The following is a 15,410-nucleotide window of genomic DNA, read 5'->3' as shown; positions in this document are numbered from 1 at the left end:
AACGTTGGTCTCAATCGAAGTCCAAACTTCACATCAACCCTTTGGAGCTGAGGGCAGTCAGACTAGCGCTGAAGGCCTTTCTGCCCTCTGTACAGGGAAAGAATGTCCTGATAATGACGGACAACACAGTGGCCATGTACTACCTCAACAAAAGAGGAGGAGTAGGGTCACTACCACTGTGCAGAAAGGCAATGCAGCTCTGGTTCTGGGCAATACGACAAGGAATCTCTCTATCGGCAGTTCACCTAGCCTGAGAGCAGAACACGGCGGCAGATGCTCTGAGCAGGCAGAGCACAGTCTCTCACGAGTGGGAGCTGGCTCAGGAAGTCCTTCTGGAGATATTCGCCCCTTGGGGAACCCCTCAAGTGGATCTGTTCGCCACCGCGATCAACAGGAAGTGCGATCAGTACTGCTCAAGGGAATTTCCTCAAAGAGGAGCTCTGGGAGACGCATTCGTAGTGGAGTGGAAGTTTCCACTGCTGAACGCGTTTCCCCCAGTCCCCGTGATTCCTCAAGTAATCAGGAGGTTGAGAAAGTTCAGGAAAACCATGATCCTAATTGCTCCGGATTGGGCCAGGAGGACGTGGTACCCGGACCTTCTAGACATGTCCATCTGCTCTCCAATACGTCTTCCACAAAGAGAGGATCGTCTCTCGCAAGAGGAAGGTCGGGTTCTCCTTCCAGAGGTCAAGACACTCAACCTTCACGCATGGTTTCTGAGAGGTTGAGATGAAAGGATTGGGATCTTCTGGATGACGTAATGGAAGTCTTGCTTTCGGCCAAAAGGTTTAGTAACTTGTGCAAAGATAAGGATGTGGACCCTTTTCAATTTGTCACTCCAATGGTGCTCTTTTCTGTTACATTTAGCCAATCTGGGGCCAATTTGGGGCTCCAGATAGGAACAATAAAAGGATACCTTGCTGCGCTGCCCATTTTCAAGCGCACTTCGGAAGAGGTTTCATATTTCAAAATACAATTAATCATTCAATTCTTAAAAGGTCTTACTAACGTATACCCTCCAGTACTTTTTCATGTCCCAACTTGGGATTTAAATTTAGTATTAACATTTTTGACTTGCATACCTTTTGAGCTTCTGCATTCCTGTCCATTGAAGCTTCTAACACTAAAAACTGTCCTTCTTGTGGCCCTATCAGCCCGCAGGTTTACTGAACTTCAGGCTCTCTCATGCAAACAACCATATACTGTTTTTTATAAGGATAAGGTAGTCCTTAAGGTTAAACCTTCCTTTTTGCCAAAGGTAGTTTCGACTTCCATTTGTCACAAAAAATAATACTACCAACATTTTATCCTCCTCCTCATTTGGGCAAGGAAGAGGAGAGACTGCACAGACTAGATCCCAAGAGGGCTCTTAGTTTTTACATCTCAAGGATGTCTAAATTACGACAAGATGACCTTTGTGGGTTATACAGGTCATAAACTGGGCTTATCAGTAACAAAACAGACCATATCCCGCTGGATCATTTTGGCCATAATTGAATGCTACAGATTGGCAGGAAAAGCCCATTCTACAAGGGGAATGGCTACTTCTGCGGCTCTAAAGAGGGGAGTTCCGGCAGCAGATATTTGTTCAGCTGCAACTTGGAAAACAATGCATACTTTTATCAAGCATTACTGCTTGGATACTGCCTCCTCCAATGAGGGGTTATTTGCCAAGGCAGTTCTGCATTCTGTCCATGAAAACTGTAATTAGTACTCCCACCTCCAAAATTGCCACTGCTATGGGAGTCTATCATAAGATGAGGAATACGTGGGAGGACACAATGCATTCGAAGAACACGTTACTTACCAACTGTAACGTTCTATCGACTGGATGTTCCTCCCACGTATTCCTCATCGACCCTCCGATCCTACCCCGCAGTACAGTTTAAGTTTTCTTTCACTTTCCTCTCACGAAGAATGTATCTGTCATGGGGCACGCCTGGGTGTTCCTCTTATATTATCATCGGAAAAAACAGAACTGAAGCAACGGGCGCGGCTCGAGCTATTTATAACATTGGTGACGTCGACAGAGTACGGAGTCTGTCGAGGGACAATCGACGCCACGACCTCGAGCACAGCGCCCTCTGCCGAGAAATGTTTTTTCCGAAGCAGCGAAGCTGGAGATAACGATTCATCATAAGATGAGGAATACGTGGGAGGAACAGCCAGTCGAAAGAACGTTACAGTTGGTAAGTAACTTGTTCTTTTACCACCTCCAAGGATGCTGGACCCTCCGCTGCTACCATCGCTGAGTTGGCTACAGGCATGCAGGGTGCACTGCCACAATCTCTTGGAGCCTCCAGCAGGTAAGGGCGCCGTAAAGGCTACAGACTCCTGCGCCCACTCCTTTCCTTTCGGCACAGCCGGTCTGCGCCTTCTAGCAGCTTCCACTTGCTGCTTGCTGGCCTTGCCCTTTTCAGTCATGGTCCTTTTCCTCTTAGTTGCTGGCTCCTCTTCTTTGCTCTGCTTGTCCTCTTCCTCCTCTCCTTCTTCCAAAGCCTGAATCTCCTGCAAGGCCTCTTCATTACACACTTGAAAACATCATGGGTGATTCAGCCCTCTGGCTGGTGCTGGCTGCCTCAGCCTCCAAGTATGAGGCTACCAGGTTCATCCAGTTTGGCCCATGCGTGGTCGCTGCCACCCGTGCCATGGACAAGAAGGCCTCCAGGTCCTTCTCAAGGCAGGAGAACCCTGTAGCACCCTGACCCTGCGAGGCCACCTCTGTTGTTCTGTTCTTCTTTCTGTGTAAAAGCTTTCTCTATGAACCCAGGCACATGCACTGCCGATTGCAGCAGCCTTTCAGGTAAATCCTTGGTACAGCACTCTTGATTTTGAGTCTTTCTGCTGTTTGCCCCACAGACGCCTTCAGTCTGTTATGTTCCTGCAGATCGTTTCAACCAAGAAATGCACGTTCACTCAGGCAGTCTGGTAATCCCTTCACAAACCGAACAGTACCTTCCAATGCGCTTAAGTCAGCCCTTGCAAACGTCTAGCTCAAAAAGTATTTTCCCTGTACACAGCGTAGTGAAATCTACCTCCGTAGCTATCCCCGGTTAATGCAGGCAAGTGTTGGAAAAATGCATGACTGTTTCCTCATAAAATTCACCCATGCGGGCCCGGCCGAGATCAGCTTCTTTGATTTTACAATTCCCTTGAGTGGAATCGCCACTGGCGGCCCGGATGCTTAATTCGATTAAATAGTTTCACCCACAAGCGGCCGGGGTGCCGAAAGAAAGTACAATGCTCTACAGTACCTCTGCAGCTTTTCACCCACCGGTGGGCCGGATGACCTTTCGTCTCCACCCGATGCTGCCTTCGCCTCATAGCCTACCTTCGCTGTGTCTGCTGCCGCCTCGTTTGCCTGATCCGCGTCCTTGCATGGCTTGAAGGCTCCGCCCACTGCTCCAGCTGCTCCTTTCCTTCCTCTGCACCGGCTTTCACTTGGGTCCTGCGCCGCACGATCTGCCGACTGCTGCTGCTCCTCTGTAGGTCCACGCGGCGGTCCCAGGCACCAGCACTGCGGCTCTTCCATCGACCTCCGTCTCCGATGCTGTGACCGCCGCTGCGTGACTCACGGCAGGCCCAGGCACCAGCACCGCGGCTCCTGCTAGACCTACTCGCAGGCTCCCGACTCCTCAGCTGGCTTCTCGCTTCGTCCACTAACAAAAAACGAACATCCTCTTCTCCTGCGGTGGGCGTTCTTCTGCTTGGGGCTGGATGCTTCTGCAGCAGGACGCCCGCTGGCTTATATGGGGCTTGGCCCGCCCTTTCCTTTGTTAGCCTTTGCAGGCTTTCCCAGCGCTTTGGTGCGCTTCCTGCTATCCCTCCCCCTTACCCAGGGGGGAGGGAGGAGGACACTGCACGGGTTATCGGGGTGCCTCCTCCATTTTGCTTTTTTGTCGTCACCTTCATAGAACCATTGAAGAAATCCTGTTCCGGTAAGAAGTTGTCAAAGGGGAGCAATTGTTTTCAGCTCTATACACAAACATGTAGCACAACTTGGCTTGGAGACGTTTCAGTCATAAAGGTAAACAGGCCATTGTTGCAAGTCCCGATTAATCTGACTGACTTATAGAGCAGCAATACCACTTCTGGTCCTGCTACTAAGTGATAGTAATGGTACTACTTCTTCCAACAGGACCGTGAGGATAGCTTGGGGGCAATGCACACACTTTGCATACAAGGTGTTGCCATACGATATGGGTTTACCATCACCAATAAAAATAAAAAGCGTAGTACGCTACTACAACAAAATGTATATTACTGCTACTACCTGTGCTAGTACTTTTAGTGACATTATTAGTAGAAGCAGTATAGATATTACAACAGACAGTATTACTAGCACCATTATCAGTAGATATAGTAGTAGTATCACCACTACCAGCAGTAGGTGTTTCACTTATACTATTGGGTAGCAGTACTGCTAATATTAAAACTGGCATTACTACTACATACTAGTACTAATGCCAGTAGGTGGTGGTGTAGTAATACATTTAGAGGTACTAGTATTACTATTGGTATACGTAGCACTACTTCTGATGCTGCGAGATGTATGAAAACTGCTTACAACTGGAAGTCACCCTATCACTACTGTATCTACTGATAGTAGTGCTGCCATTTCTGATGTAATGGTAGTAATGCAAATGCCATTAGTCGTAGTAGCAGCAGCGGTATTAGTACTAACTGCATCTTAAGTACTTCTACTTGTATTAGTACAACTAGTTGTGCTTGTAGTGATGCTGTTGTCACTTAATGTACTATAGTAGCAGTAATATTGCTGGTAGTGGCACTTGTGTTGGTAGTAATACTACGAATAGCACTGTTACTTCTGGTACTAATTCCTTTGGTGGGGCAGGATGAATAGGTAAGTAAAGTGGTGGTGTAAAGTAAAAGAAAATGAACCTTTAACTTTGCCCTTTGCTGATATAATGGATCTTCCTCTCATCCTCCTCTTTATGGACTTGACAGCAGCTCACAAAATGCAGGACAAAAGTATAAACTGGTTACAAAAATGTTAAAAATACGATGGCCCCTTTTTTTGTTTACCTGAAAAAAGACCTAAGCTGAAATAGTTAATGGGAAAACATATTTACATTTTGTAAAAACTGTCCGTTGAACTTTTACTTTAACCTGGAGGATTGTTGCCTGCCAGTAGTACTTCTAGCTCGTGATCCCCTCGCCTTTCATACTGTCACCTCCCTAGAGTGCACGCTTCCGTTTGCACCACATTCCGGAAGACATTTATAAGGTTAGGACTCCACATATTGCTGTTTCATTAGAGTAGTAGTTGGTGCACATGCAATTTGTGACACATGTTGTTGTAATGAATGCCGTTTCCAGGTCTCACTCTGTTTTTTTTAATCCTTCATGCCATAGTCGAAACCAGCTGTCCGTCCTCCCTACCTACGTCTGCTCCCTGCCCCTGAAGGTTCTGATCGTCAGCAATAACAAGTTGGCATCCTTGCCCGAGAACATTGGCGTGCTCAGAAACCTACGGCAGCTGGTGAGTGGAAAAGCAGATGTTAATCACTTGTAATTGTATGCTGTGCAGCAGATGTTGGAAATTCCAATTCATACCCTAATGGGTTTGGACATGATGTACTATGGTTCCTGTGCGTTTCTTCTCTGAACATGGGGCACTCTGCGTGTTCGAAATAAAATTCATGGAGCAGGAGCTGGAAGTAGCTCATGGGTGTCCGGGTTTTGCTCTGACCAGGAGTTACTCATCATTACCCAGTAGCTACTAAAGTCCAGCCTCAGGAGTGGTGTGCCTGAGGGATGGCAGAACTTGCTTTTTTGAAAAACTGTGGCGTGTACCCCAAAATGCATGCACATTCCTTGAACTCCTCTTTGTATTGCTATGTTGCTGTTTCTTTTGACTCCTCTGTCTCTTGCTGTGTTACTGTACATGCCGTCAGTTTTATTACATTCTCTTTAAATTGTCTTTTATTTAGTGTCCATTTCTTTTGTCAGTTCTTCCTTATTGCTGCTTCCTCTCATTTAGTCGTTGCCTATCTTTACCGCTACTTCATGACTTTGCCACTCGATCTGCTACTGTCTCTTTACTGCTACACCAGTTTTCTCTCTGCTGCTGCTTCTTTTTCTGTGATGCAACCTTGCTCACTTTTGTTCTCTCACAGAATGAGGCTATAATGCACAGTATGCAACAAACCCAACTTCCAAGCAGATGCAGCTATAACGTTCTGTCCAGTACACTTACCGTTCATGTTTTATAGAGGTTGATTATTGCAACTTTTCTGCAAAATTCCCAGGCACATATTTCATGTCAGACGAGTAAGCTTGTATGGTACCATGTGGCTTGTGGAGCCATTGTAGCTTCTGGTCGCTGTTGATATCAAGCCAACCATGTGCTTTTGGGCTGGTGCAGGAGGTAAATGGCTCCCATCATTTTCAAACCCTGCTCTGGCTCCCACTGTGTGTCTGCTCTGGGAACATTAGGCACCCTGCTTCCTGCATGCCAGTGCACTGTGAATGTGAGGTGCTCTCCTTCCTCTGTCTCTGCTCTGTGAACATTGCATGCTCTCATTCCTGTGTCCCTGCTACGTGAACATGAAATGCTCTGCTTCCTGCATGTCTCTGCTACGTGAACATGAGTTGCTCTGCTTCCTGTTCCCCTGGTATGTGAACTTGATGTGCTCTGCTTCCCGTGTGTCCTATGTGAACATGACAGGCTATGCTTCCTGTGTCCCTGCTATGTGAACATGACGTGCTTTGCTGCCACTGTCCTTTCTGTGTCTGGCTATGTGTTCATGAGGTGCTCTGCTTCCTGTGTCAATGCTATGTCGGAATGAGGTGCTCTGCTTTTTCTATTTCACTCTGTGAAAATGAGGTTTTCTAGTTTGTGTGTCTTTGCTATGTAAGTGAGGTGCTCTGGCTTCCCGTGTGCCACTTGTGAGACAGGCATGGTATCAAGAGAGACACAGACTCAAAAGAAGCAGTTTGAAAGCCTTCATTGTCAAACTTTGCGGGGTTGGTGTAATGCCCAACTTGCCCCATCTCTAAAGGGGTTGTTCCCTCAACTGATGCTTCTAAGGGCCATCTATGTCCGTAAGTCCAAAACCAATGTTCATCTGTGTCCAAGCCTATGCTTGCCCTCACTCTTAAACCAAATGTGATGTGGGGTGGGTGAAAGGAAAAATGGTGGTTAAAAAGGAAATGTAAACCACAGCTGGTTTCAGGTAGTCTTATCAATATGTGTAGTTCTGCCAGTTCAATAATTCAACTCAAAAGGGTTGGCCTCGGAACCTTCCATGTAGGGCTCTTGCAGAAAGTCAAATAAAGTACACAATGTCTTTGGGTCTCTTGGGGCCCCACCCCTTTGGTTTCCAAACGAAAAGTTAGTTCTATCTCGGCCTCTCAGGGTTCCCTTCCCCAAGTCTAGGCCTCTCTCGGTCAAAAGATTCACAGTTTCTTAATTTACAACTCAACTGAGGATGCACAGTTTCATTCAGGCCTGTGCGCCTCTCGGGGTTCCCTTCCCCAAGCATAGGCCATTTTGTCTTCATCATCATATTAAGTTTATTCGGAAGCAAATTATCCATAAACCATACACAAAATAGAACTGCATAGTAATACAAAATCCAAATCAACATTTTTTTTATTTTTTAAAGTCCACGGTATAAACGTACAAACATTACATATGTATAAGAAAGATTAAAATGTGCATGTGTGTAAATCAAGTTAAAACCCAGAGGAAGCGTCCAAACGATTCAATAAAATGTTCAGGGTTCAATCATATTTTGGACAGTGAATTTAGTTCTGCGATACCAGGCCCTTCTCAAGTAATCCACCATGCCCCAGGCCACTGGCATCGTAGCGGCTGAAATCAGATAACATAAAGCAGGCCTAGCCTGAGACAAGCCAGCGGACCTAAGTAGTGGCAGAAGTGTTTTTTGTTTTAGGTCTGTGTAATGTGGGCAAAACAACACAAAGTGTAAAAGGTCCTCCACTGGCCCCTGACAGCAGGGGCAAGCTGTAGGTTGCACATTATGAGTCCAGCTTTTTGTTCGTGCCCCTAGCCATAAGCAATCAAACCGGGCTCGGTCAAGACCCAGCGATCTGCAGGGTTATCACTGTGGAACAAGTATGGCTGAATAGCGTCTGCAGATGTTAACACAATATGCCTTCTGTTTGCAAGAATACCCAAGGCAGCGGACTCCCTATTTGCCACCAAGATAGAATTAAACATTTGTTTGTATGCCCTGACCGCACAGGGCGTCAAGAAGATTGAGGGGCAGACAAGATTAGCACAATTTAACTGTCTAATGCATTTCTGGATGTACATAAGTCAGGGGATTTTCTTTACAGCTGAGCTACTCACCAGGGCTCTTATGATCTTATGTGAAAGAGTAGCTTTCTGGTTAGCCCATAGTGCCAGCCAATGCGAGACTGGAGCCAATAGCCACTCATCGGCAATGTGTGGACATCCCAGTTCTAAATGTGTCCCATAGTTTGGAGCAGACTGTTGTAGCCCAAGCAGTTTTTTTAAGAAAGGAGTTCTCCACATTTTCGATGTTTGGAATCCTTTCCATACCCCACAGTGCTGCCCCATAATTAGTGGCAGTTTTTGTTTGAGCCCTGTATACTTCGAGAATTAATTTGATTGGGTGCCCCACGCAGTTATGTTGAAAGCGGGACAAACCCCCAAGCGCCTGTCACATCCTCATACATTGCTTATCGACATGGCCAAACCCTCGCCAATTCTCCGTAAAACAAATTCCCAGATATTCAGAGCTGGTGACCCTCGGGATAGGTTTGCCTCCACTCATATCGTGCACATCTTGAGATGTCTAACACCCGAACTCTTACATGCCATAACTGCTGATTTTTGTGAATTCACAGTCGGCTTATGGGAAGCCATAAATTGGGTGTAGACATCCACCAGGCATTGTAAAGCTCTGGGGGTACGGGCAATTAAAACCATATCATCGCCATAGCCTAAGACTGGGAGGGGGACGCCACCCACCGTGATAAAGTCGGTATGGGAGTTAACCAATGCCTGGTAGACACCATTTATGTAAAGGGCAAACAATACCGGGGCCACAACACAGACCTGGCGTATGCCCAGGAAGGTCTCAAAAAAGTCTGTGCACTGTCCCTGTTCCCCGAATCTGACACAAGCCGATGTATGTTCATGGATTATCTGGAGGACCTTGACCAAATCCTCGGACCTGAGCACCGCCCAGAGCATGGCCCTGTCTACTTTGTCAAACGCGGTGCTCAGGTCCATGAATGCTAAGTACAAAGGCTCACCCCTCACATGTATGGACGTAGCTCCCACCAAATACAGGTTCAAAGCCTGGTCCCTAGTTCCTAGGCCAGGGCGAAAACCATATTGAGTCTCTGTAAGAACCCCAGAGTCAGCGATCCATTGCTCTAGCCGTGCCAAAATCGCACGGCCGAAGATTTTGAACGAGGTGTCAAGCAGAGAGATGGGTCTATAAGAAAGAGGGCTACTAGGGTCACCCTTCTTAAAAATAGGATAAATTATTGCCTGCCTTCATGTTGCCGGGTAGGTACAAAGCTCCAAAAATGCATTGAAGCACTTAGTCAAAACTGGGGCCCATAGGTCCACCTCATCACAGAAAATATCCACAGGGATGGCGTCTGGTCCGGGAGCTCGATTAGGGAGTTGCTTATTAATAGCCATCTCTACCTCATTTATGGTTAATCAGAGAGGGGAACCACTGGGCCCACTATAGGAAGTTGTGGAATTTGCCCTATACAGGGTGCTAAAATGATTAGACCAAGCCAGTGCACTAACATTATTCTCTTTGTGTGTTTCTACTCTTTTGTGGGGGGGTCCATTAGCCACAAATTCCCAAAAGGTCTTGGAGTCCTTTGACTGCACAGCCTGGATCAGGTCTTCCCAGGCTTGCTCTTCCAGCTGGGCCTTCCTTTTTGCCAAGACACGTTTATAGTGCGCCCGGGCGGTAATTATCTCTTGTCAGGTACTGTCTTTTTCCTCTAAAATACCTTTAAGATCTTTCTGTGCTATCCGGCAAGGTTCATCAAACCATGTTTCCAGGTTCTTTTTCCCTTTTTTAAATTCCCTTTGAAAAGTGGCAGACATATTGTTCCAAATTGTTTGGGACGCCAAAATTATGGAGCCTGGGGAAGATCCATTTGCCAAAATAATAGAAAGTTACCCCAAATTGGATTTACAAACGGACGATTGAGTGTCCAGTCTGGCCCATTTAATTCTCTGCTTGCAGAGGGGATTAATGCCACACTGGTCCAGTTGGGGAAAATTGACAAATGGAACCACTGGCGGGTCTATTCCTATGACTAGCCGGAGTGCATGATGGTCACTCTGTAGGTTATTAAGCACCTCGAATTCCTTAATTAAATGCCAATCCCTCATGTGGGCACAGAAGTAATCAATGGTAGACGATCCCTGAGTGCCCACAAAGGTTGGCCTCCCAGGCCGATCCGCTCCCACCCGATCATTCAGTGAGCGAATGCCCTCTCCAGAAACCACTCACAGAGCTGCAGGCCCCTTGCACACATTCTTTCATCTACCCGTTGTGCGGGAGCAACCCCATGCAGAAGGTCTTCACCCGGATCTATGTCCACTGTTGGAATTCCTGCCCCCAGTTTCACATTAAAATCGCCTCCCATTATTAGTAATAAGGCCTGCCTCCCATTGGCAATGGCATATTCTTCAATCAGGTCTCTCAGAGCCCCTGGCCACCCCTGATTAGTGGTATGTGGGCTATTGTAGACATTAACCAGAAATAGGGGACGGCCCCTAGCACGGCGTGCAGTAACACATTGTATATTCTGATTTTTTGTTTCTCTCCCCATTAAGGTTAAGGCTAGAGAGGCCTTCACCAAGATTGCCAGGCCACCAAAACATCTCCCTCGTTTTCCCTTTTCTGCAGGAACACACTCTGCAACATAGCCATCAAAGCATATTGGGGAGAGTGCCCAAGTTTCCTGAAGGAATAGAATATCATATTCCCTCAGGATAGCAGCTATCGCCCCCTGAGAAAGCTTAGACTCAGCACCGCCTATGTTCCAGCATAGACAAAACAAAGAGGGGGAGACCAGTTCCTCTAAAGGGAGATTTTGACCAGATTCCCATCCCCTTCCTGGTCTTTCCGTGATCTGAACCACCTCCCCCACCGCAGCTGGTCAGTCCAATTCTTCTATTTCCCCCAGAGCCTGGAAACGGTTTCTTAAATCCACTGTGGCTGCTGGTATCGTTGGAGCCAATAGGCTCCTTCCCCTGGTACCCTCCACAGGCATACGTGGGTTCAGAAGTTTGTTGCTGGTCCGGTAGCCGGACAGGGTGGGGCTTGCAGGGTAGAATACTCCTAAGGGGAAAAAGGCACTGTTAGTTGATGGGGGGGAGGCGAGAGCGCCACTCGGGATTAATAGAGGAAACTATGTAGTTGAGCATAGCTGGAGCAGTCATGGACACCACCACACAATCCCCCTTTGCCCATTTGGGTTGCTTCCCCACCCATGAGACCCTTCTGGCCATGAGAATACCTCTAGGATTCACCTTCATCCCTGGCAGACGAGTATTGATCCATTGTGCTGTTTTGTTAATAATGGAGTGGGTGGTTTCCACCTGACCTGAATCAAGTTGGGGGAGCCCCGTGATTACTCCAACCAATGGGGCAGCCTCTGGAGGGAGGTTGAGGACTTCAAACAAAGTTCTTCTTGTCAGGATGTACATTATAACTGTACAGTTCTTACATGGGGGTAGTATCAGAGACTTTTTAGATTGCCAGGCGCTTTGCTCCTCGCAGGCGCGACCACTCTGGCCTCTAACCCCTCTCTGTATTCTCTGTTCCTTTCTTCTGTCACCTTTTCCCTTCTGTGCCTCTTTCACTCTGTGCTTTTCCACTTTACCGTGCCTCCTGCATACCTTCTTTTCGAATGGATGTGTCCTCCCATGTATACCTCATCTTATGATATTTCCATATCCAGCTTCTGCTGCTTCGGAATGTTTTTTCCAGCCGAGTGCGCTGCACGTTGATGCCTGTTGACCCGATGTCCCGCAGGAGGCATCCGCCTCAATGTCATCGACTGTATAAAGCTAACGCTGCGACCGTTGCCTTCAGTTCTGTTTTTCCACGAAAGCTATCTCATCGGATAAGGTGCGCTTCGGTTCCCTGACGAGAATCTAGAGTAAAAAGCATAAAATGGCATCATCAGCGTCTTCGACTGAGATCGGAGTTTAAGAAGTGCCGGGACTGTGATGCTGGAAATGCATCAGAGGGACAGGCCCTCTAAATACTTGTCCTTAATTGCCTTATGTATGTTCTGACTTGTTTTCCGCGCAGGAGTTCATGTGGGACCTATGGCGGTGCGGCTCTGCTTGTATTTGGTTTGGTGAACAAACCCTTGTGATACCCTTATGGGACCCCTGGGTGGGAGGACGACCCTGTACTCATAGTGTGTGTTTTTGGGCACCTGTGTGTGGCCCACAGAGCAGGGTATGGGATGGTGGCAGCTATGTGCTTAATTGCCAGGTGCCCTGAACGTCCTCCATTTTGGGATGCCCAGGCCTTGTCATTGGAATCAGTGGATTCCTGATGGAGACAAGATGGCCCCTGTGGTCTCTTTCCGTCCATCGCCTGTTACCTTGGTTTTCCCAAAGTCCCGGGAAGCCCCGACTCTGTCCCTTCCCCCTGACTGGCTGTTGGGTAGAAGTTCCATATATGGTAGTGTGGGGAAGTGCCGACCAGACTGGCTGGAGCTTTCCCAACGACCGTATGTTGTGGGTATGCCCGTCGGGTGAGACCTGGTTGAATGGAGTGTGTGACGAATACGCATTCTGTGTTATGGGTGTCTCGTATCTGGTGTTTGACACAATGACTGAGACAGCCCTGCCCGAAACTGGTATGAATGCAGTGTGTAGTGCTGAATGGCAGAGTTCTTGTCCGAATCCACATTCTGTGTTGCGAGTGTCTGGGTGGAGAAGAATAGCCTGAATGCACTGTGCGCCTGATTGGCTGACTGACTGCCTGAATGCCCTTCTGAGTATTTGGTTGCCCGAGTGTGACCCAGCAGAATGAATAGTAGATCAACAGTATATCTCGGGGCCTCTCACTGCTAGAAATCATTCAGAAGCTGAAGTTGATACTTGATGCTTATTCTGAAAGTCGAGCCGGAAGAAGGTGAACCGCTGTTCCCTTCCGTGTAATCTGAAAGCTGCTGTGTCTTCAAGAACTGATCCAAGAGAGGACCTGGTAAGGGGACCTCTCCCTGAGCTATGAGGGACAATCGTGCACCAGCTGATCTTTGCCCAAGCTCCCTGGTAGACAGACCTACGAAAGGCTGCCGACCGGAGAAGGGGACTGCCGAGAATGAAGACAAACACCGGACAGCCGTCGACCACCGTCGCCGACCTGAGCTACCGTGCTCCCTTTGCCCAAGAACATTTGATCCAAGGACTCCCTTGTTCATCGTCGACCGCTCTCGTCCAGTTGGAGAAAATCAAGGCCGCCGCCGACGACCAAGGAGAATCCGCCGGTGGATTTCCTGCCACCCGAAGACCTCGGACGAAGCAACTGAAGCCAGTCGTAGTCGCATCCCGTGCGCCGATGCCGACAACCCAACGCCCTTGATGGGTCAAAGTTCTTCACTAACTCTTTGTGGCAACGAACCATCATCGTCGAGGTGCACTGGATGCCTCCCCTGTTGCAGGACGTTTTCGATCACTCATCAACGAACACCGAGAGGACTGAGGCTGCTGCCTGAACGACAGAGTTCACCCTTTCTTCATCTTGGAAGTTCGATGACCCGTGGCTCCTGCTTGAAAGGGAGTGCACTCAAGAAGGGCCCGTCTATTTCCCCGACAAAGAACTCTACAACACAAGGTACATTGGATTGCAGAACTATAGAAGAAGATAAGACTCCAATAGACAATATATGAACTGGGCTTGTAGTGCATCTTCATTATATTAGTTGTTATTATTAGCCCATATTTGAGAAAGGCTCTGCTGAGCCGAAACACGTGTTATCACCAAGGGCACGTGTATGGAATAAATACACAAAGAAAATGTTTGCTACTATTTTTGGCACAGAATCCTGGATTCTTTATATTCCCTTCATTTACAGGTTGCCCAGGTGGGGGGATCCTCATACGGAACTGTGCCTAGTGGTAGGGGCTCAGTATTCTGGCAATTGTCTAACCAACTTATCTTCCTCCCAAGTCTATGGTTGATGGAGTTTTACTGTATTGATTTGTATGCTATTTGAACTGAGTACAGTTGATGCCTTTTAATGAAATCGGAGTAAACCCAGGTCAAAAAACTTGTCAAGGAAAATGATAAGGGAAAAACTGGTGTGCCCTCGTGCCCAGGGAGGCAAAGAAAAATCTCCTAGAGAGTGGTCGAAGGATCCTTGAGTCAAGACAAATCTTCCTCGAGGAAGAAGTCATCAAATCCATCAGCGCCGAAAGACTCCTCATCGGACCCTAACAAGTCCTTGACACCAAATGCGTCGAAGCCATCGACATCGACAGTGTTGAAGATTTCGGCACCACCATCAACGACATTGAGGATTACAGAGAAAATATATACACCACTGCCAAGAAAGGATTTTTTTTAAATCACTTTCTTCGAAGGGATTGTGTCCTCCTACCTATTCCTTATCTTTGATATAATCCATTCCAGCTTGCTGGCCTTGGAAATGTTTTCCAGTAAAGGGCGCTGCGCGTCGACGTCCCTCGAGTCAGTGTCCTTCGACAGCCTCCGTATCGGCACTGACGTCCTCATGAGTACAAATAGACTCGCGCAGCGTCCGTTCCTCAGTTCCGTTTTTCCGCGCTTCGTGTGCCTCGGAAACGTAACGCTCGGTTCCATTCTTCATAAAAAATCTTCGTATTTCTTTGAAAATCTAAATTTATAACAATGGCATCTTCATCCGAACCATCGACTCCACAGTCCGGTTTCAAAAAATGTTGCGACTGTGGAAAGAAAATGTCTTTAACGGATCCTCACAGGATCTGTTTGTGGTGCCTGGTATCGGAGCATCACTGTTCGGAGTGTGAGGACTGTATGTCCATGATGGCGAAAGCCTTTAAGGAGCGTAAGGGGAAGTTAGGAAGAGGTAAGGCTTTTAAAACTTCTACCCTTTCAAAAGTTTATTCGACTGAGTCAATCTTCGAGATCGAGACATTCTAAGAAGAGGCTGTCATGATTCCTGCCCCTCATGTCCCCAGCCCTCCAAAATGTCAGGCTGGAGCCAGGCCACGATCACCTATATGGCCCTCAAGGGCCTCTCCATCCCTCCAAAAATCCACTTGGAGTCAGACTTGGCACTTGTGGCACCAGGCTCACTCACTCCCATAGGATAACATTGGGGATTGGACTTGTAGTGCATTGATGGGGACAAGATGGATGCCCCCACATATTTCGGTTCCCAGAACT

General features: G+C 47.6%; 1 protein-coding gene across 3 annotated transcripts in view; it reads left to right on the top strand.

Moving 5' to 3' along the window:
• The window catches only part of LRCH4 (leucine rich repeats and calponin homology domain containing 4), a 1,212,507-nt gene that overhangs the window by 665,972 nt on the left and 531,125 nt on the right, over positions 1-15,410 (top strand). For all 3 annotated transcript variants that reach the window (XM_069645103.1, XM_069645112.1, XM_069645094.1), the window contains exon 3: positions 5,377-5,503. In XM_069645103.1, coding sequence (XP_069501204.1) covers positions 5,377-5,503 — 127 coding nt within the window. The remainder of the gene's footprint in view (positions 1-5,376; positions 5,504-15,410) is intronic.

The sequence above is a fragment of the Ambystoma mexicanum genome, chromosome 1p (assembly GCF_040938575.1).
Source record: "Ambystoma mexicanum isolate Mex_15411 chromosome 1p, UKY_AmexF1_1, whole genome shotgun sequence".
Lineage (NCBI taxonomy): Eukaryota > Metazoa > Chordata > Amphibia > Caudata > Ambystomatidae > Ambystoma > Ambystoma mexicanum.
Note: the sequence above shows the minus strand (reverse complement) of the source record. Positions and strands in the feature narration are given on the sequence as shown.